Source organism: Zonotrichia leucophrys, chromosome 7 (assembly GCF_028769735.1).
Source record: "Zonotrichia leucophrys gambelii isolate GWCS_2022_RI chromosome 7, RI_Zleu_2.0, whole genome shotgun sequence".
Taxonomy (NCBI): Eukaryota; Metazoa; Chordata; class Aves; order Passeriformes; family Passerellidae; genus Zonotrichia; species Zonotrichia leucophrys.
The window spans coordinates 12,088,509-12,110,876 of NC_088177.1; the positions used below are offsets into that span (position 1 = coordinate 12,088,509).

General features: G+C 43.2%; 1 protein-coding gene across 1 annotated transcript in view; it reads right to left on the bottom strand.

The window, feature by feature from the left end:
• CPS1 (carbamoyl-phosphate synthase 1) overlaps positions 1-22,368 on the bottom strand; it is a 97,852-nt gene that overhangs the window by 62,922 nt on the left and 12,562 nt on the right. Inside the window, exons 2-13 of the mRNA XM_064718040.1 lie at positions 20,301-20,410; positions 16,332-16,476; positions 15,667-15,756; positions 15,215-15,271; positions 12,802-12,894; positions 8,429-8,518; positions 7,192-7,320; positions 6,547-6,653; positions 5,247-5,388; positions 2,597-2,674; positions 969-1,067; positions 194-289 (exon numbers count right to left, since the gene is read on the bottom strand). Coding sequence (XP_064574110.1) covers positions 194-289; positions 969-1,067; positions 2,597-2,674; positions 5,247-5,388; positions 6,547-6,653; positions 7,192-7,320; positions 8,429-8,518; positions 12,802-12,894; positions 15,215-15,271; positions 15,667-15,756; positions 16,332-16,476; positions 20,301-20,377 — 1,203 coding nt within the window. The 5' untranslated portion in view covers positions 20,378-20,410. The remainder of the gene's footprint in view (positions 1-193; positions 290-968; positions 1,068-2,596; positions 2,675-5,246; positions 5,389-6,546; positions 6,654-7,191; positions 7,321-8,428; positions 8,519-12,801; positions 12,895-15,214; positions 15,272-15,666; positions 15,757-16,331; positions 16,477-20,300; positions 20,411-22,368) is intronic.

Sequence of the window (22,368 nt, forward strand, 5' to 3'; positions counted from 1 at the left end):
TCTGAGTGCTTAACTCACATCACTCAACCAGCAAGTTCAGCCACAGAAATTGCTTATTTTCCCTAGGGTCATTTATCCTCACCAGCTTCCTTGCCCCAGCTGGACACCGTTGGAGGATCAGTTTGGCTGTGAGAAGGGAAAGATGAGGTTATAAACATACAGAACTCTGTGTATTTTCACAGGATCTCCTCACCTTCAAGGCTTTCACAGCCTGTGATCCAGAGTAATCAAACTCCCCTGCCTGGCCAATGGACAGACCCCCGGATCCTAGAATGAGAACTTTGGAGACCTGCAAATGGCAAATGGCATGAAAACATCAGTGCCAGTGTGGTGGATGCTGAAATGAACAGAGACTGTGCAGCACTGAACTGTCTTAAATTACAGAACATATATTTTCAAAAGAGAAGAAGTTGCTTCCAAAATCACCCCACTTTTACTTCTGGGAGTATTTCTACTGGAATTCTCCCATATATATCTATTTAGAGAAACATGGGGCTCATGGATAGAGTAACAATAAACATGTTAATTGTATCATGTGCTTATAGACAACAATGCCTCACTTTGGCTACCCACAAAATCCTGCTGCATCTAAGGCAGCAAAACTGTATGAAATTCAGCTCACGTTAGGAATTTCAGACTTATTTGCTAAGCAACCAAGCACCAACATGATACTGCTGGCATGAAATCTCATGGCCATATTATCCCAGGGCACCTCATTATGCTGCTATGAGAGCACCTCTCTCAGGAGAACTGCAAAGAAAATACATGAAACATCAGAACTTAAAACTCTTTCAAAGAAAAGAGAGTTAATAACATAAGAGAGGCCAGATGACTGAGATAAGCAGCTGTCAGGACTTTTCTAAGAGAAGCCTCCTTTGACTTCCATGTGCTATTTCATTCTGTGGGTTCAGTAGGAATTAACTTGCTCCCAGGCTCACTGACAGGCATGAAAATATCTGTACACTGACCTCCACTCTAGAAGCTGTCACTCCAGCCTTGGGAAGGACCGAGGGAATGGTGGTGCCTTTCCCTCTCTTAACCAGGGAAATAAATGAATCAAATAGGAACTAGGAAAAACACACACATGTATTTACTGTCAAAGCTGAACTCGATATATACCAAGCAAAGAAGGAAAAACCAGGCCATTTGTGAATTCAGGCAAATCAGCTCTGCTCTGCTGCCTTTAGCAGGCAGATTTACACCATTTCAGAGAGGAAATCATTATTTGAAATTTATATAACAACTTTGACATATCTGACAAAGCTGCATTCAAGAAAGTGAGGTCATAATCAGGAAGAAAACACACATCAATCATGTCTGTGTGCTCTGCTTCTCTGTGGCTGCCAGTGCAAGGAGTGAACGTGCACCAAAAGCTAAAACACAGAGGAGCACACACTGAACTGGCTCAGGGAACCAAAAGCCAAAACACAGAGGAGCACACACTGAACTAGTTCAAGGAACCATCTGGAATGGTGCCTACTGGAGAGCAGAGTTTTGAGAAGGGATAGCTAAACATGAATTGTGCAAAATCAGTGTTGTCCTTCCAGAGGAGGTCCCAGAAAAGGGCTCTCCATCAGGCAGGGCAGGCAGCAGGACCCTCAGTGGGATCAGGCAGCTACAGGCAGTGGGACAGGCTTCCAATCCACCCCACACCTGCCAGGTTTCTGCCACACAGCTCTGATGCTGGCTGACTGCTGGGATTTACCTGGGAAAGAGTATGGATGGTCCTGCAAACCTGTCAGGACAGGCTCTATCTCATCAAACCATCCCAGCAGTGGGAGAGCACAGACTTGGAGAAGACACACAGCTGAGTTTTGGAGTTCTCCGATATACACTAGTCAATCAGATTGCTATAAAAGTTCCTGATATCAAGAGATTTACAAGCAGATTTAATCAACATCATCAAATTAAGATTAACATAAGCATTTCTAGGTATTCTTCCATCTTTGTCTCTCAGGAAATGCTAAATAGTTTATTTATGTTCAGACATGCTTCCTCTGCCTTCCACATCCCCTGATGCTGCTTAGTCATATTCTGTGACTATGCAACCAGTTGTTACAAAATTTGTGTGAAGTCACAGATGGGGGATTAAAATTTCATTTCACTTAGGAGAACCAGAGTGAGGAAGTATGAATCCATTTACATAACTCTACAGTAATTATAAAATTTGAAAGTGGAACTAAAGTATATTAGAAAGTTAATGATTTTATTACAAAGCATCTGGCTAGTATGTTTTTACATTTAAGATAAAATCCTATTCCTTTTGCAGCCTCTTTTGCAAGAGATTTCAGCCTGATCCTGCAAAGGCTTAAGCACTTTAGTAACTTCCAACACAGATAATCCCAGCAGGACTCAATACATACACATGATATGAATGGAATCACTGATCCAAAGCACTAAGAAGTCAATAGAGCTCTTGCTGCTGATTGTAATTAGCTCCAGATCAAGCTAAGCGGACACAAGCCTATGCATGCCTGGGATCCTGACACTTCCAGACCCAAGATTTAGGGCCATCACCAACTGGCACAGCAGCTGATAAACACCTGCACTCACAATGCCATCAGAAAGCAAGCCCAGATCATCCCCCATACATTACCTCTGTGTCCCTGGGCCCAGGATTTGCATCTGGATAGAACTGCACTGTGAAAATCGATCTGCTCTCATGCATAATTCCCTACAGGAATAAAAGGGACTCTCTTAGTGACACCTCCTGACAAGCAAGTGAGCAGAAAGCCACACCTTATCCCTGCAAGCACTGAAGGCCAAAGGACTGGTGTGTTTTTAGGGGCTGACAAATTGACATTTCATTCCCAGCCTCCTGCTCTGCTGTTTACCCTGCAGGGCCTGTGCAAGGCCCAGCTGGCCATGGACTGGGGGCACAGTGGAGACAGAGCTTTCACTGCAACACCAAACTCTGATAAGCTGTAAGCATCTGACGGAGCAGCTACACAGGGCAGAGAAGAAAAACGTACCTGGCAAGAAAAGATCACCTGGGACAATGAATGGTTTAACCATGCCAAGCTGATTTGTTCTATCATATAAAAAATTCTGGTCACACTCCTAATTTCCATAATTCATTTTAAATGCTGACACAGGGTTGGGCAGAGTGATGAAGGGGACCACTGTTGTGGACAAACAACAGCTATGAAGGACCTAAACTGAGTAGGAGCCGGTGTTTGTAGTTTCAGTTGGAGCCAGGAAAAAATGGTTTCTCATTTGTGTGGCCTGATAGCACCAAGAAGCAAAATCCACTGGGAGAGCACCCCATAGGTGTCACTGCTCAAGGTCCCCAATTCCAGACAGGAGTAGGGAAGTTCCTCAAGAGGAAATTCAGGGAAAAGCAGCCCTGATACAACCTGTTTCCCTTAGGAATGGACAAAGGAGCCCAAACAGTCTCACATAGAGCCACAGTGCCATCCAGAGCTTCAGGCTGGGATGCCAGGATAGGACAGGGATGAGAGATGAGCTACTGACCACAACATTATGCCATGAATTTCTGCTCTCAGAGTAAAGAATCCCATCAGTCTGTCACATTTTACCTGAATGCTTGTGTTCCTTGCAGTTACATACAAATGTATGTAAAAATTTTTTTAAATGTAAAAGCATTAAAAAATGTATTTACGAACTTTTTAGAATCTTCACTCCATGCCTTGTCAGTATTTGGAAACCTGTGCTGGCCCTGTCTAGCTGTGATAGGTCAGGTCAGACCCAAAAAATGCTTTTGTTTTCAAGCTGAGAAATGAAACAGACTCCACATGACAGAGTATCCCAGCCCTGACCCTGTTTTTGCATGCTAAATCAACACAGTCCTTGTCCCTCCCCATCTATGAAGGTTTAGGAGACTGTTGCTGCTTTGAGGCTCACAGAAATGTCTTTTTTTAGTTCACATGAATGAACATCATTCTACTAGATCCATAAGATTCCTGTCCAACCTTATCACCTTTGTCTCCAAATTCCAGCTAAAGCAAATATGAAAGGCTTGGGAATGAATAGTTTAGTTTGCCAACACAGTGAAAATAAACTCATTTCAAAAATTGAGCTGAACAGCTGTAAAATTTTTTTTCATCAATGTTTTGTTTGGTAAGATTTGTCTATGTTTAGATACCTTTCTGTGTTTAGATACCCTTCTGTAAGGACAAAGAAAACAGCAAATGACAAAAACTTATTCAACAATCATCAGATGGGTAGCTCAGAACAGCACTGTTCAATCTGCCAGACTTGATAGTGACCATTCATACAAAACAAGAAAGAAGCATATTTCCATGAGGGAAACTGCTTTTGAAAATACCTTCTCATTGATTTCCTGATAACTAACAAGATTTTACAAACTTGCACAACACTGGGCATCATGGAAAAGATTTGATGTGGGCAATTAGAAGCCTGAGATCTCAGAGGGATGTCACTTGACATTGGACTTGTATCTTAGATCATGTAAGCTATTCTCTGGGGGCAGCCCCTCTTCCTCATGACTTTAGTAATTGGAATTATATTTTCAATAATAGACCAAATCAGATGGCAATGATATCCCTTTTCTGTGCTGGGAAGCACAGAAACAACACAACAAACTGGTGACAGAGGTTTGCACTGCTGTGGCACAAACCCTAAGAGAATGGTTGTCACTGTCATATTTTCTGGAAAAATCCCTTTGCCAGGATTTCTTCTCCTGGGAAGCTGAGAAGCTTCAGAGAAAAGGAAAACAATATCTCATTTGCTTCTCCTGTGTTTTGCTGCTTTGGAATGTGGTTGGAGATTGTTTATGCAACATGTGAATTGTTTTTACTTTATGACCAGTCACAGTCAGGCTGTGTCAGGACTCCGGTTTTTCATTAGTATCTTGATAAGCCCTCTGTAAGGATCCTTTCTCTATTCTTTAATATAGTTTTAGTATAGCATTCTTTAATGTAATATTATATCATAAAATAATAAATTAGCCTTCTAAGAACATGGAGTCAGATTCATCTTTCTCCACCACAACAGGGGATCCCAAAAATACCACAAATGGTAGCTAAGTGAGCAACACCAGCAGTAGGGAAATCATGGAAATTAATAAGGCTTCTCTTGAGGGAAATGATAAAGTCACTGCTGCAATCCAGTGCAGTGGGGTAGGTACAGTGGGGTACTCATCTTACTCTGGCTGTAAAGCAGGGCTCCAAGTAAAGCAGATGGTCAAATCAACAAATTTAGCCGTGATAATGCGAGAGCAGGCTCACACAGGTGAAATAGGGACTTCTCTGTGCAGAGCTCACCTCGTTGGTTTGATCATTGGCATTCACAAAGAGAGGCTTCCAGCCAGGAGGGAGGGAGGAGCCATCGATGGCATAGCCATGGTTCTGTGCAGTGATCACAGCCTGGCCACTCACTGCATTCAGGACAGGCTGGTTTTGGCCTCTGCAAGAAAAAGGGATCAGAGGACACAAGTGCCAAATGTGGTCAAGTGCCACAATTAGGAGGAGCTGGTAACTGTGGGACTATACATAACAGTTCAATAGTAGCAGTAAAATATTGGCAGCCAACCTCAAAATTATAAATCCTAGGAGAAGCATCGATATTCTTCAACTTGATAGGGATAGATTACAACAAATACTTTCAAAAACACTCTAAAAAAGCATAACATCACATGGCAGTTGTCCTGGATTGAAAGACAATGTGTGTATTCTATTTGCCATCTGTCAGAGGTGGGGCAGTTCTCTGCTGTTCATTGGGCAGTTTTCTTTATCTCTTCCACAACCGATTCTCCCTCCAGGAGATCTCTTCTGTCCATGGCCAGTGAGTGTCCCTGCATGGCTGAGAAAATTCCATCATCCCACTGGGAGAGGCTCTGCCCAGGGGAGGAGCCAAGCATTCCTACCTGGATACAATCTGAGGTTTGGAACAGCACAGCAGCCTTTGCCCACTGCATTCCCAGAGGAGCAGCTTTCTGCTGCCCTGCATTCCCAGAGGAGCAGCTTTCTCCTCTCCTGCATTCCCAGAGGGAGCAGCTTTGTGCTCCCCTGCATTCCCAGAGGAGCAGCTTTCTGCTCCCCTGCATTCCCAGAGGGAGCCCAGGCCCATCTCCAGCAGCCCTGGAGCTGCAGAGGAAAACTCCGCCCTTGTGCAGGATCCCTGCTGCAGCAGAACCACAGCTGGCACTGCAGGAGGGCTGAGCCACCATGGCATGGGACTGTGCCACCACCCTGACACACAGGGGGCAGCTCCTGCTCTGACTCTGGCAGTGGTTTTTTTTGTTGTTTGTGCTATTACATTTGTATTTTTGTTTTTCCTAGTAAAGAGCTGTTATTCCTGCTCCCATATCTTTGCCTGAGAGCCTCTTATTTTCAAAACTATAGTAATTCGGAGGAAGGGGGTTTACATTTTCCATTTCAGGGGAGGCTCCTGCCTTCCTCAGCAGACACCTGTTTGTTCAAACAAAGAGAGCAGTTTAAATGAAAGGCAAGGAGAATGGCTGGGAGGAAGTGGCAATGTTACTGAGATGCCAGCTGCTCCTAAGGCAGCTCAGCAGCAGAGCACTGCTGTTCCATAGCCCTTTCCAGTGCTGAGCTGCCTCACCTGTTGGCCATCTGCATCTTGTAGGAAGTGGCTCCAGCTGCTATTCCAGTGATTAGATGCCCCATGCTAATTCCAAACAGGGGCTCTGGGCGATTGCTCTCCAGGACCTAAAACGAAAAGGTTTTCAACAGATATTGGAGTATCTCTGTCCAGCAATTCCAGCATAAACCATGACAATTTCCTCACAGACTTGCGAAAAAGCTCAATGCAGCAGCCTATGAAGGAAAGTTTCCTCCTTTCCTCTGGTTCAGAGAAAAGCCTCAGAGCACAGCTTGGTGTCAGACTACTCACAGGGAATAAGCATAACACACACATTTTAGTGCATGACATTATTCCAAGTGGGAGCTCCAAAACCAGTGTTGTCCTTCCTATAGGACATGAAAGAGCACAGGGTACTTCAAGGCACTGGTATGGTAATTGTGGTCACCATGTTTGCCATGTACTGTTCACCAAGGTCTGTAAAGCCTTGTAGTAACTATTGGGCTGGAGACAAATCCCACCAGACCAAGATGAGGAATATTCCAGGCAGCTGAAATGTCTGAATAACATTTGTCCCATAACAGGTTAGTACAGCCAACTGCTACTTCAAGAAATTGAAAAAGGCAAATTAAAAAGTATAATCAGTCTATAGGTATTGCACTGTACCTTTCTGACATTCTGAATCACTTCCTGGGCCTTCATGGGATCCCCTGGACCTCCAGAAATTATGAGTCCATCATAATCCATGCCAGCGAAATCATGGTCCCATGGAACCAAGTGCACTTCTGCACCTCGCTAAAAACAAACAAACAAACAAACCCAGGGGGGGAAAAAAAAAAAAAAAAGTAAGGAAGTCAGAAATGAAGGAAGGAAGGAAACAAATTTTTGTAAGGAGCCTTTTCTTAAGCTCTCATGTCCCAGAGCCTGAGTTTGTATTTCAGTCATCAGTTATCTCCTTTTCCCACGATCAGCTTCTCTCCATAACCTGACCATATTTCTCTCACAAAACTGACAGACTTGTTCCCTTGGAGCCGCCTCAGTGTTTGACAAGTGACTCTGAAATTCACTGATGAGATCAAAACTTACTGATGGAAAGCTAAATAAGTGTGTATGTACAGATGTAACATATGTTCACTTTTACACAGTGCATTCATCCTAACTGCTGAATTAGGGCTTCATAGCCTTGCTCTATGACATGCCAGAAGTAGTCCTACACATCAAAACTGAGACAAACATCCACACTAATTAAAAAATTGAATCAGGGAAATCCTGTGCATCTAGACAACATGAGGATATTGCCTTCTGTCCTCCTGTGTGGCTAAAAAAGCAAGACCTGCTACATCACTGTGCTAAAAACAGGAAAAGTTTTTCACAGAATTCTAGAATCAAAGAATAACTTGAGATGCATGAGCCCATCAGGTGCAATCCCTGCACAAAGCAGGGGTAATTTCCACTTTAAGTTAGGTTGCTGAGGCCCTGGGGAGGCTGTGTTTTTAATATCTTTAATGATGAGCATTCCACAGGAACTTTGGGCCTATTTCAACCATTCACCACCCTCACTGCATTTCCCCCCACTCATTTATTTATTTTTAACAATGTTGGGCTGACCTTCCTTCATTGTTCTTTAGAGAAGTTGTGCCTCATTTTTTGAAAACTCATCTTTTTGGGTTCTTCCCATGGTGAGAGGCTGCTGTACAGGTCCTCTTCCTTATCCCCTCAATACATTGTACCAAATGCAGAAAACAGCTCCCAGTGCATAAAAATCGTCCTAAAAATTGTGCCTCACTTCAGGAGGGCAAGAAGTTTTAAAATGCATTGTCCAGGTGGATGGAAGGCTCGTGAGTACAGGTGAGGCTCTTGCCAAAGCAAAACAAGTGACAAGGGACATCAGGCACTGACCCACCTTTACCAGCTGACGGATAACGTTGTGCTTCAACCCACAGTCAACAGCCACAACTTTAATTGGATTCCCTCTGCCATAAATCTTGACTTCCTATAAAAAGACAGACCATGTTGTAAATGACAGATGTCCCCAAAACACAGAGAAGATGAGCAGCAGAATAACTTTTCACCCATGTGAAAAGCAACTGGTACTTAGTTTTGTGGAAATCTCCAGGAATACTGCAGGCATTAGTGCTTCCTTCATCTTTCTGTGAAAATAGAAGTTATACTGCTGTTTTATATACTGTTGATTGCAGTGATACCTTAGGTTTTTAAAGTTTTTTTGCTGTTTTGGTGTACACTTTTAGCTTTATATAAAGTGTTTCTAGGATTTTTTCACAGGGTGGTGAAGACAAAACAATCCTATTCTAGCTGGAGACTCAAGGAAAATCTCTTCAAACCTCAGGTCCAAAGCAAAAATAAGGTGAAAAGAGGAGGGAGGGCAAGCAAGCAAGGAGGATGAAACTTCATCATTTGAAGCCATTAATTGGAAAGTTAACTCTTGTATGCAAATGGACTAAACCTCATAAAAATGTGAGATCTCATGACCAAGCCCTCTTTTGCTTCCATCTTATAGCCAACTGGGCAGAGTGTTCCAGGGTGTGGCCTTTGAAGGCACTTCAATAAATACCCACTTTATTTATGGACCTGCCAGTTTTATCTCAACTTCTCTTCCAGGTGCTGTTCCTTAACCCATTCCACAAAACAAACTGTCACCAGTCCCAAATCTGGACCATCATGCTTTGTACACCCAGTTATCTACTGGTCACAGCCAGAATGGGAGAAAGTGAAATCAAACCAATCTATGTTATATGGCCTTAGTACTGTGCCATTGTCAGACAGCTCTAGCACTAATGTAAAGTTATTTATGGACAGCTTCTTTCTGAAGCCTGCTGAATTATTTTACTCCCTGCATGACTAGAGGCAGCAGTTATTGATGTTATTCATCAATAAGCACATAAGGCTGCCTTCTTCCTCCTAAAAACAAACTCTGTGTTTACCTTCAGTTACACTCACCTTCTGAAAGCTGATATTGACAAATTTCTTCTGCCCAAAGTGGCTTATCTCTTGGGCATCATGGAAAAAACAGTATTTTTTTCTCTTTTACACCAAGTAATTCCCTTTTAATCAGCTTCCCTGGCATCTGTATCTCACATCTGGACCTCCTTATGAAGAGACACTAAAATCCATGTCCAATATGGCTGGTGCAGGGTGACAAACTGAATTTTTAAAAGGAGAAATATGGCCAGCCAGAAGGAAAGACATCCCCTCAGCAGATAATTCAAGATGAAGTTTGTTAACAGAATACTGCAACTCCTCCCCATGTGTTACACTAACTCAGTTCTTGTTTGAATTTTTATCTTTGCAGAGGTTGAAATACAAAGGTTTCTAGTGATGCCTTAGGATTCAGCTTTTATATTTTTCAGATCCTGTACTGCTTTAGAGTATAACTCCAAAACTCCATAGCCTGTCAGCTGCTGTTCTCCTGTTTTATTCACACAAAATAATTCCTCTCTAGGCCTGTTACTCAAGGACACCTTACTGCTTCACACCCTGAAAAGGATAAAGAAAAGGGAGTTGCACAGAAGCAGATTCAGGTTCCAACAGTCCATAGTGGAACTGAATCACTCCACAGGGATTTTATGGGTCCTCTACATGCTGTCCTTCAGCTTCTGGGTGGTGGGTTTCAAAAATCCCAAGAACGTTAAAGTGTTCAGTTCTCACAGAAACTACTTTAGTGTCCTGTGTCAGAGACACCTAAGAAAAACTCACTGTCCTTTTCAAAAGGGGCTTTTCAAGATCCCTGAATTTCTCACAGTATCCATACTTTAAAAAAAATAACATATTATGAAGACAAGACCTCCTTCAAAAGTTCTCCTTAGTTGTTCTCATGACGAGGGAGTTGTGGGGCAACACTACTTCAAGTACTTCAATTAACCTTACTTTCAAAACTCTTCCTGCTCAAATTAATTAGCTATGATTTGTTACAACACTTCCTTCAGCAGCAAGACTGATTTCAGATGCTGCTGTCTCCACAACCCACTTGTTACACTGTCCTGCAGAGACCTGACCTGTCCCCTGCATCTGGCCAAGAAACTAGACTGGGAGCTGGATCAGAGCACTGTTAAAACCCATTCCTTCTAAAGCCAGAGGATTTCCCTCACCTGTTCACAGCACAGCCCATAAAAAACTGTCCCAGTCTGTAAGGATTATGTGAGAGAGCTGCAAACCAGTGGTTAGGGAGAATAAAAGCTCCTGCTGGTAACTAGTGCTGACAACAAAAGCAGTCCACGGACCTGCATGTGTGATGTGATATTTTAGTTTGGACTGGTTGCCTAACTCTCATCTGCTCTGCAACCCTGAAGATCACATGCACCAGAAAACATCTCCAACGAGAGTGCTTGCAGAACACTGGCAGTTTTCCACACTCCTTGCCCTGGGTAGGCAATGTTAGCAAGCACAGTCTGTATCGCTAACATTTAATCAAAGTGGCAGAGGGTGGGTAGGATATAATAAGAAAATCAATCACTCCTAGTGTACAATGGATAAGCAGATTCCAGATCATACTGTATGCTGATTTACATGAAAATCACCATTTGGCAACAGATGGATTATCATGTCCAGTAATTGCCAACATTAAACAGCTTACCTCATTTACAGCTTTATATGTGAAGTTGTTTTTTAAGCCTATAAAATGAAGTTATAAACATAACAAGATGCCAAAGTGCTGTTAATCTTATTGTATCTCCCTTTAATAAGCTATTTTCAGCATCTTTACAGTAATTCTGTCTTAGTAATTGCAGAGTTTAACATCAGCAATCTTACCTGTTTCTGAGATTTACTGACACGAAATGGCTCCACCTGCACCTTGAAATCCTAGATCACAACCTCAGTAATCACAACCTCAGTAAGCAATTGCCATCCTTCTGTGTAGCACCCTGACTCAAAACACAGTGGAGGTGCTGGCGTGAGTTGGGTGAGATTTGCAAGGCAGCCTTTGTATTGCAGCGGCATCCCAGGATGCCAGTTACTACTGTAAATCCAAGATTTGGAGATGGAGAGTGCTTCAAACTCCCCCTTGCTTGCTGACCATCCTGTTCAGGACTGCTTTTCACCCACACCATGAACACACTGGCTTGTGCCCAGAACAGTACACAAGCAACTATTTGCAGAGCTCTTCCAGACCCTCACTGATCTTGAAGGAAGTGCAAACACCATAACAAGCATGGAATTTGCAAGAGGGACTCATAGACTCAGTGCTCACTTCTTAATGGGATTAAGCATCCAGGGCACTCCTTATCCCCCAATTAAATCCCCAAAAGGGCCACAATTTAAGACATTGGGACTTGCATTGGTACAAGAACAGTTACTATTTTTTAGTATGAGCCTGGTTTCCTACATCCATGTCACAGTTGAGACAGCCACAACACACAGACTATCACTCTACAATTTCAGAAATTTCCAACCCACAGAGTAATACCTTACCTCTTCAGAAGGCTGCAAGCATCTGCCCTTCTTGTCCTTCAGCCCAGCCTTTTATCCCCTGCTGTTGATGCCCTGCCCCTGTGTGCCCTCTGTTCCCTTTGGTGGTTGGTCAGTGCCCCTGGGCACTCCATGGCTCGTTCCCTTCAACAGCATTCACCTGTCCTGCACAGCTGTGCCCACTGGGGATGAGGCTGGGCCAGCCCCACTCCCAACCACCACAAACTGTGTGCCTGCACATCCCCATGATTTCTAACATTCTACTCAGCTTGTAGTTGAACATTGCTTGCATGCCCAGCTACCAAATTAAAAACTTCACTTCAGTCTGTTCAGATCTATGAACAGCAGATAATTCCAGTACTATTAGAAGGAGGAGATTCCTAATGGGGTCCGGTTTTGACATCTAGAAATCTCTTCTGGAATCACCCCAACAAAATCACACCTCAATACAGATTATCAAATTATAGTGTGACGTTTCCTAATTTTTTTTTAAGGAAAGCAACCATTCTTTTTATCAATTCTTTTTATGTTTCAAAACATCCACCATATACCAGGTCTAACTGTATCCCCAATATTTCTGTCTTTATAACACAGAGTCTTCTGATCAGATTCAGATCACATTCAGCTCAACACAAACCATTTTTTATCTCCACTCCAACAAAATTACACCTCAACACTGCACCTAAGGAGCCATGGGGATATTGAGAAAACAGTCCATCAAAGATCTAGAAAGGTGCATGGTTTAAAAAACATTCCAAATTGTTTGTTTAGAAATACTGGTTGATCCCCAGAGCAAATGAGGAGCAGTTACTACCTGGAGTGTACAGCCCTAATACTGGAAAAACTTCTCACCTTTGTTGAAACTTCTGCAATTAAGTTTTGCTTATTTGGGTCTACAAATTCCATGGGTTGACCTTCAAACTCAATCTTCCCAAGTACTGTGCCCTGTGGAAATACACCAGAAAAAACAAAGCATAAGCAAAGGAGAAGCTGTGAACACTGGGATGAGGTGTTGACAGGCCCAGGAACCAGAACAGCTGTTTAAATATGGGGTTTTGGCAGTTTATAACCATTTTTAGCATTTTCAGAGGTTTATGAGCCTTCCTTGGTATAAAAAAAACTGTTTAAACCCCTTCCTTGAGGGGAGAGACATTATCAGCAGTAATATTTGTTAATAGGCAGTCTGGCAAGCTGTGTTGTGACATGAAATTGAGTTGTCTTCCAAGAAGATCAGAATTCAGATCCCCACAGAACTGTCACATAGATCTGGGAGTAACCCATAAAGCAGTTTGAAGATTTTTTGGTTTGGGAAACCCACTGTGAGGTTTTCAGCTGCCTCCTGTGCACAGCTACAAGGCAGCAGAACTGGTGTAAGGCAAAGCTATGTAGGAGGCAGGTCAGCCCAGCTGTTTTCTGAATAAACTGTTAAAAGCAAAAATCACCTCTAGCAAACCCTGCTCTGTGTTGCTGTCCTGGCAGAAGCTAGGACACTTGTTCTTCTCATTGGAAAAAGAATCCCTGCTTTGGCTTTGCCTCACTCCTGAGGTAAGTGGGATTAATCTAGGGTTAGTAAATGGGATTAATCTAGGGTTAACCCCTTTTCAAGCATGGGAACAGGGTGTGCACTACAGAACTTTTCAAGGATGGACAGGGGAAGTAAAATAGAAGAATCAATATTTTGTGGTAAATTTCTCATATCCCAGTTTCATGACCAAACATGTTAAACCCAGCTTGCTCTGTGGATATGACACCACATTCACACTGGGATTGCTCCTTAGATTTAGTGATTCTCCTTTGAGATACTGCCCTGGCTTGCCATACCTGAAGTATCCTTGCCTTTCTCTAGGGCAAGCAACAGCCAATATCTTGCAGTGTCGTGCACACTAATAAGAGCAAGTTTTGAGGACAGTTTTGCCCCTAACAGTGGCAGATCCTATGTCTTCTTTCTTACACCAAAAGCTGTTCCAAGCTGCTTTACATGAAAAAAAGAAAATCATCATCATCTTCAACAAGTCCTGTTCTTGGAAACAAGGCTCCAGAGTGGTGCTTGAGAGCCATGGTTCTGAGTGCCACCATGCAGTGAGTTCCATAAATGCTGGTGACAAAGCTCCTTGTTCTCAGCCAAATGGTGCCTTGCATTTACTTTCAGTCCAGTTTCACAAGTCATTGCTTATTTCTGCATGTACCACAAGGAGGCCCTGTTCTCCCCCCCAGTTTTTATAGAGACAGGGAGTGAAATACTAAGTACGTTTTTTTTTCAGCCTGGGAGAACTGGGTGAAGAGGTGACATTATGCACTTTTTTTAAGAGCCATACAATAATACCACCCAAAGTCATGGTATAATGACTCACTACCATACACTGCTAAGTTACAGGACAAACACTGAAAGTATTAACATTGGATAAAAGGAATGGTGATCTATTATGTCTTAAGAAAGCAGAAAATATATTGCCATTTTCTATTGTATTAAATTGCACTTGTATGCTATCTGTAAGAGCAGGACAATGCCACATCTTCCTAATAGAATTCATTTCTACAAATATTCCTTTATTCAAGCTGGACCATTCCTGTCTTGTGCTGTGGAATGAAAGGGGGCATAGGGTTGGGCTGCAGACTGAAAATTGATCATCTAAAGAAAAGAGCAGCTTCAAATAATCCATTAGAAAAGAAAGCCCTCTGAGGCAAATTTACATTCAGACTGGCTTTGATCACCATTTCAGCCAGTGTGAAGTGTACCTTCACATTAACCTTCACTCCATAACACAATCCTACCCATGACCTTCAATTGTCAGCTCTTGGAAAACAGAGAAAAGTAATGACTATTGAAAATAATAGCAGGCTTCAGCCAAAGGAAACCAGGTTAGGAATACATCTTGGATGACTGTAGGCATTCCTCTGTCTCAGAGAGGCAGGAGAATTTCCACTGACCAAAGGTGCCACTGTCTGTGAACAAATATCCACAGTATCTCACAGACTTGTTGCTCTCTCTGACTGTTTCTGAGTTAAGATGTGTTTGATACCTGTTGAGTCTGACACTACCTGAGGCCTCTCATTCACATCACCTCTTGCAGGAAAGGAAACCCAGCGCAGAGCCAGGGAGAGGGGGCTCCTTGGAATCAGAGCATTGCCCAGCAGCACTGAAGCCTTTGGAAGAGCACATGGATCTGATCTGAGCTCAAGGCAGCCCAGCAGCACCATTGCTACTCCAGGTTTGGAAAGGACCCAGCAAGGTTAATGCAACTGGATCAAGGGAAGCAGATCATACCTTGTCACGAATTAACTTGGACAACATCCTGGTATCAATCCCATACAGTGCTGGCACCTAAAGAAAACCCAAGGACAAGTTAGAGAACAAGCAGCTAAAAAAATTGAAAGACAGCAGCCAGATCACCTTTATGAGAACATGTCACAGAATCATAGAACAGTTTGGTCTGGCAGATTTTAAAGCTCATCTCATTCCAAGCCCTGCCATGGACAGGGACACCTTCCACTAGAGCAGGCTGCTCACAGCCCCATCCAGCCTGGCCCTGTGTTAGGAGCTCAGGCTCCCAGCAGCAGCCTTACCAAGGCTGCCTCACTGCAGCTCTTCACTTCTCCTCCCATTTCCACTCACAAATAGCTGAGATGTTAAAATCTAGTTTGTTTTAAAAAAGCACAAAATAAAGACCTCATCCTTCCATCCAGGTCAGCTCTCATTGTTACATCTAGATTGCTCACCTTTTCTTCTTGCAACCACTCTCCCAGGCTCCTAGTAGCCTGCCAGTGGCTGTACTCATTGCTGTAATCCTGCACCAGTAAACCTGAAACCTGTAGAGAGAAGAAACATCATTTTGCACTGTAGGATCAGTGTACTTTATCCTGTACCTTCGACTTGCACTATTCAATTCACCAGAAACCATATCATGGACAGACTTCAGGCTAGCTCATGTCTGTACCTGGGCATTTTGACCAGGAAATCCATAGAAGAATGTGGCTTGGTAACCAAAGCTGCAAACTGCACTTAGCTAACAAAACACTTCTTGTCAAAAGAAAGAAAATGGAAATTTAAGACAAGACAAAATGTTTTGTTTTGATTCTTTTTTTATAAGAAAACTTTTCACTTTTAAGTAATCTTTTGTTTCAAAAGTCAGCTCAATTTTTCAATTGAGTTACTGTATAAAACAGTTATTCCACCTCAGAACAGATATTTCCAGAAGGCACATGGCTTAGTAAAGAAATCAAGATGGAGTATTTTTTGCCACCACTCCTCCACAGGACAATATGCAGAAGAAGAAAAAGAAAGGTTGAGTACCACTGATTCCTTCTATGGCGGAGAGAAAACTCTTACACACTAAGGCTGCTGGGCACAACCCTTTGATCAGCACTGCTCCTCCCACCATTACCTTGATCCCATCAGATTCCAGAAATTTCCTGAGGCACATTTCATCCAAAGCAGCCGTGTCAGGCACTCCACCATTCCCAACTATGGGGTTAGCCAGGGTAAGAATCTGCCCTTTGTAGCTGGGATCTGTCAAGGCTTCAGTGTATCTAGGTGAAGAAATAGCAGAAGAAAAGTACATTGGTCTGGAGTCAAAAGGAAAACAAAAGAACCAGTGAAAACAACACAGGTCTGAATTCCCATATGACAATAACACAGAAATGGTGTTCATGTGAAGGTATTCTCAGAATAAAAGCAAACACATCTGTGAATATGCCCTGACTTTGCCATTTGTGGTTAAATGTTTCACATGGAGAACAAGGAAAGGATTTGCTTTTCATGTTTCATTTAAGAAAAGCACATTAACAAACAGAGTCCTTTGATTTAACATGAGAAACAAGTCCAGGGAGGGCAAGAAGATCTCAAGCCTGCAGATTATCACTGATAACAGCTTGGCCTGGCATCTCCCTGGGCAGTGCTTTGCACTACATGAGCTGTAAAGAGCCTTCCCCTCTCAATGGCAGCAGAAGGCTCCAACTGAAAAGCCAGCAGACAACAGAGCTGTTTGCCCAGGCTTTGCCCCTTCCACACTCTGGAGCTTGTCTTGGGATGCTCAGGGCTGTAACTGCTGTTTTTGTGGGGGAGGACATAGACAAATCCTTGGGATTCCTCATCACTGTTCTGGTCCTTCTGTGCCACCAACCCTGCCATGGTCCCACTTCTGAAGTTTCTCCCTGGCAACCTCCATGTTCCCACTCACCATCCATTTCACCTGACCAGACTCCTAAGTGCTTGGAAGCTGGCATGTGTATCCCTGCAGAAGGCAAGTGGAAGACAAAGCTTTGGGATTCAGCATTGCGCCCCTGGTCACACAGCCCCAGAGCATGTCTTGTCATTAGTCCTGGCAGCTTGTTAAGCACCTGCCTGAATGCCCTTCTCAGCAAGGACAGATCTAAAAGCACTCTGGAACATTCTTCTGCAGCAGAGGAGCAAAGCTAGGACTCCACAAAGCATCATCTCTACACCTAGTAGATCCCACTTTCAACCACATATAGGGGGACAGGGTAAATGTAGTCCACACACTCCTATTCTTCAGCTCCAAATTAACAAACAGTCCCTCACTTTTTCCCTTATTCTGTAGTATACTCTTGCAAATCTCTCTTAAACAATTGTCTTTCAACCTAAAACCAGCTGCAGTTTAGCAACAGATAAAGTTATCCCCACAAATATTGAGCCAAATGCATAAAGACACTTCAGGATGAATCTGCCCTGTACAAAATATAATAAATTATTGTCATTATTGTTTAAACAATACCTAATTGGCAACTCTAGTCATCTACCAGATATCAGCAAGTCACAAGAGACATTTTTATGGAACCCCAGACTTACTGCCAGAAGATTAATTGTCAAACACTGGGAAAATCTTCACAAAAGCAGGACTGGCTGCTGGCAGATATAGACAACACAGCACACCAGCCAGCTCTGAGAAATGACAGGTTGAGTAAACAATGGCCAGGAAATATTTTCAGGTAAGCCTCTCCTGATGTCCAAATCTGTATTTGCAGCTGCAGGTAAGCAACCACACAAAGTGCAGTGTGATCTCAAAACTGCAGCAGGTACTAGGCACATGGTGTGGGTATGCTGGGCATTGTTGTCTCCTTCTGAGCTTATTGGTTATGCCTCAAAAAAACTACTTGTTACTGACAAAGCTAATGTCATTGGCCTTTGATGTCATTTGTGATCAGCAAACAAGGACAGAGAGCCATGGCTCTGGGTGGGGTGTGCAGGCAGAGCTCAGACAATGCCCTTCAAGCAGGAACAATGCTGTGTGGAGCACAGAGGGGCAGATGGAAACACCAGCTCCAAACGGGCTGCGAGGTCTAACCCTTGCTGTACCTGCCCAGAGGTCTGCCTGATTTCAGTAAACTCCTGTCAACCCATTCTCTCACTAAAACATCATGGGAAACACACATTTATTAGAGATAAACACCTTTATGGAGCCATTTCAAACATGGGACATTTCATGGGTTGTAACTCTTCTTTTTTAATGGGAAAATTCCTCTTTTTGTTCGTACGCCAAACACACTTTTTTAAGCAAATGCTTCTGAGAAGTTCATCCTCTTGCTTTTCTATCAAAAATTTAACATTTCACCCCTAAGAGAGTGCTCTTGGCCTTCTAGCCCAGAGTAATATGTCAACATTTCAGCAAGTTTCAGCTACTTCAGGCCTGAGAGCTGTATGCAGATAAAGTGCTTTGCCTCCTATTTCTATTCCATGAATCAGAACGTGGGGGTCCAGATGAGGAGACACAGTTCAGAGCAGCCTATTAATCACCCCAGACAGAGCCCATGTTGACCCCACTCAGCACCCAGAAACACCCACTTCACAGAAAGCAGGTCTGAGGCTCATCAGCACCCCTGCTGTCACCTCTTGCTGCCTATCATGACAAACTGCTGTGTGCCCCAGCAGCCTGGCACCTCCTTCACCCTGACATAGCCTCTTCCTGTGTCAGGGAGAAGGGACAGCTGGTTCCTCTGAATACCCAGATCTTGATCTCTGTGATCAGGAGCAGGAGGTACAGCTACAGGGTTCCTTTCAATGGACAGCAACCCCTGGACTGGTAGAGGAATCTGCCACCTTTATGTTCTGTAACAATGCTGCAAACTCTTGTTTTTCATCTCTCTGAATCAATCAAAGTCATGTTCTGTACAGGGGGTTCTGAAAATACTTCCTTACATTTTCAGAGTTTTCTCCATGCCCATATGCTGCCCAGCACAGAAGAGATCTGTCACAGCATCCTCTCCAAATGATTAGACAATGAACAAACACAACTTCTACTGCCACAGTAACATGTGGAGAGGAAATTAATCCTTCAGGTCCTACTTGACTTTTGTGATGTGCCAAGATTTATGGTCCATAATCTATCAATGAGAAGAGAACTCTGGTGCCCTCCATCATTCTGATCTATATTAAACAGTGCCTTGTTGGCAGGTATATTAACACAGCCAGTAATTAGTGCTGTCAAAATGCTTAAATAATTGTCTCCTAACGCAAAACTCTGCAAACTGATTCCCCTCTGCAGCAATTTAACATTCTCACCAAAGGTATCATTTTAAAACTCAACCTGTGAATACTGAGATCTCCAAAGGACAGCATAATTTGGGGAACACAGAGCAGATGAGCAAAGACAGCTATGAATGACTGCAGAAGAAGCTCAAGCATTAACAACTTCAGAGAGGTCTTAAATCCCCAAGGACATGTCCCTGTCCTTACCAAAAGCCCCATTCCTCTGCTCAAGCAGTCCAACAAAAGCACTGGCAGCATTTGGCTGCCAATCTAAGTTTCTACCACTGAAGAGGACACAAAATCATGCTAAGTTAGGCAAGAATCTGATCCTGCCCTTTAGCTGGAAAGGCACAAAATGCAAAAGCATCCTTACCTGAGGTATGAGCCAACAAATTGCATAAAAGATGGGTCATAAAGGTGAACAACCTGGGGCTTAAAAATTTTGCACTCAGAACCCAAGTTCCATTACCAAGAAGGCTGCAGATGATTCCATAGCTGACTTGGGCACTGCAGGAAGAACAGCTTCCCTGCTCTGACCCACCAATTCAGTAGGAAGTGATCAGAACCCTATGAATCTCATTATCATCCTTAGGTCAGCCTTTAAGGTGCTTATCACCACAAATGCTTGGGCACAAGGGGTCTGCCTGAGACATCTTCATTCATTCTGTCTCTCTCTCTGTACCTCTGGACCACAATGTAGTAGAAGAAAATATAGAAAAAAATATAGAAAAATAAATAGAATAATATTATAAATATAGAACAATACCTGCTTGGATCAGGACCCTACAAGCTTAGAAAAGCAGCTTTCACACTTCAACAAGCTTCCAGAGAAGTATTAATGCTTATGTGTCATTTGTTGTTGCCTTACCCAGAGAGCCCCGTGTTGAACACCACCTCCCCTGCTGTGGAGCATGGATAGCCAAAGGAATAGCCCTTCATCTTCATCCCGTCTTCCAGCACCAAGTTTGCTGTCTGCACCTAGAGAAAGGCACATGAAGAGACTCAAACACAGGAGGAAAGGTTTGATGTTTGTACAGGTAGCACCTAGGATACCTGCCTTTCATGCCTAGCACTGTAAGTATTCCTGCCCTTCTCCCACTCCCAGCTGCCAAGACATTACCTCTTTTACCAGTCTGATGCCTTTTTTCTTTCTCTTAGGAAACATTGTTATCCTAATGAGCTAGCAAACCTCACTGCAAGCAGAGCACGTGCTGCTATTACTGTGGGATCACACTTCCGTAAGCCTTAGTTCATTTTTTCCACATTTGACATCTCGCAATTTACCAACATCATAACCCTGCAGGGAAAGGATCACTTGCCTCCACAATGTTTGCTCGAGGCCTGCTGCTGATTCTGCTCATCCAGCTCTGACCTTTGATAGGTGCTTAACTTCTGGTGCAACCATACAGCAATGCCACTAAAAATAGGTGTGTGTGTTTAGTTGAATTGGTGTCAGACAGCAAAATTCAAAATAACAGTGTATTCTGCTGTAGGACACTGGAGCAAAGGAACTCATGGATCAGATGGACACTCATGGTCTCAGTTACCTCAGGGATAGACAAATTGTCCCAGAAGCAGCAGCTATGAAACAAGCAGCCTAGAGGAAACCATTCCCCTTCCAGAGAGGGCTCAGCAGAACTGAGTCCCACACGAACTGAGGGATCCCTTACAGGCTTCATCACTATTTTACAGCCAGGCAAGCAGGACAGAGTGAGTTTTACAGAAATCCTTAAGAGATTCATTGTCACATCTGGGTCTTTGCACATATCAGAGTAAATGTACCCCACTCTTAGCCCCACTTGGAAGCTAAACCTTTCTTACCCTGTCCAGGCACTAGATGGGAAACCACCAGAAAACTCTAACTTCTGACAAATAAATAATCACTACATGCACAGCAGAAATGACAGACTGAGGAGATTCCCTCAGCAGGATCACTGGTGACATGCAGAGCAAGAGAAAGAGCAAGCAAAGCTGTAAATAAATTTGGCAGTGAATTCCTGGCCTAAAAGAACTTGGACTATGACATCCAGAACCCTGATAAACCTCCACCTCTGGAAGGTAAGCACAGCTGTCTCCTAGGCACAGGCAGAGTGATCACCAGTGCAAAAATCCCAGTGGTTTGTGCCACAGGAAACATGCCAAGCATGTCCACAGGAAGCAGCTCTCACCATGATTTAGCTTTATATTGGTTTCTTTTACAGAACTATTCCTCTTACTGGGACTTTGAAAAGAAAAATCAAGATCAATTTCCTGCACAAAGGAGCTGGAGAGCTACTTTCCATTAGCTGTAAATCAGATGAACAAACACAGCAAGGAGAAATTTCATTCTCAGTATTGAACATTTTGTAGCCATCATGCCAAACATTCATTTAGAGCCCCTCTGCAGTTACAAATACCACACAGATCAATTACTAATGTACTGCAAAATACACTAAAAATCAAACTGAGATGCCAAGTAATTGAATTCTGTGCATCTTTTAGCCTTTTAGCCTTGCCATTCTTTCCTCATTAATGTCAAACATTCAGTCATTCTCCAAAGACTTAGCCATAACTTTTGGAACCTTCCCACACCATTGGACAGTTTCGTCAGCAACACCAAAATCTCCTCCCCTCCCCAGTTATAAACAGAATTTTTGTGGCTAAATCCCCTAGGTTTAGACCAAATTAAAATGAGGTTGTGGGCTTCCCACCACTGGGAACACCTTGGGGCAGTTGCCTGAATTGTGGTCCTGGCCACCAACCCTGGCAGAATCCTTCAGGAAACAAAGCCCACAATGGTGGAATGACAAGAAAATTTAAGATTCATCCAAATGCTGAAGGCCAAACCCCAGAGCAATCACTGTGAGCTGCAGAGCCTCATCCTCACTTAAAGTACTTGGCAGGGATCTGCATAGCCTTCCTCCCACCACTGCCCACCTCCCTTCTAAACCAGACAG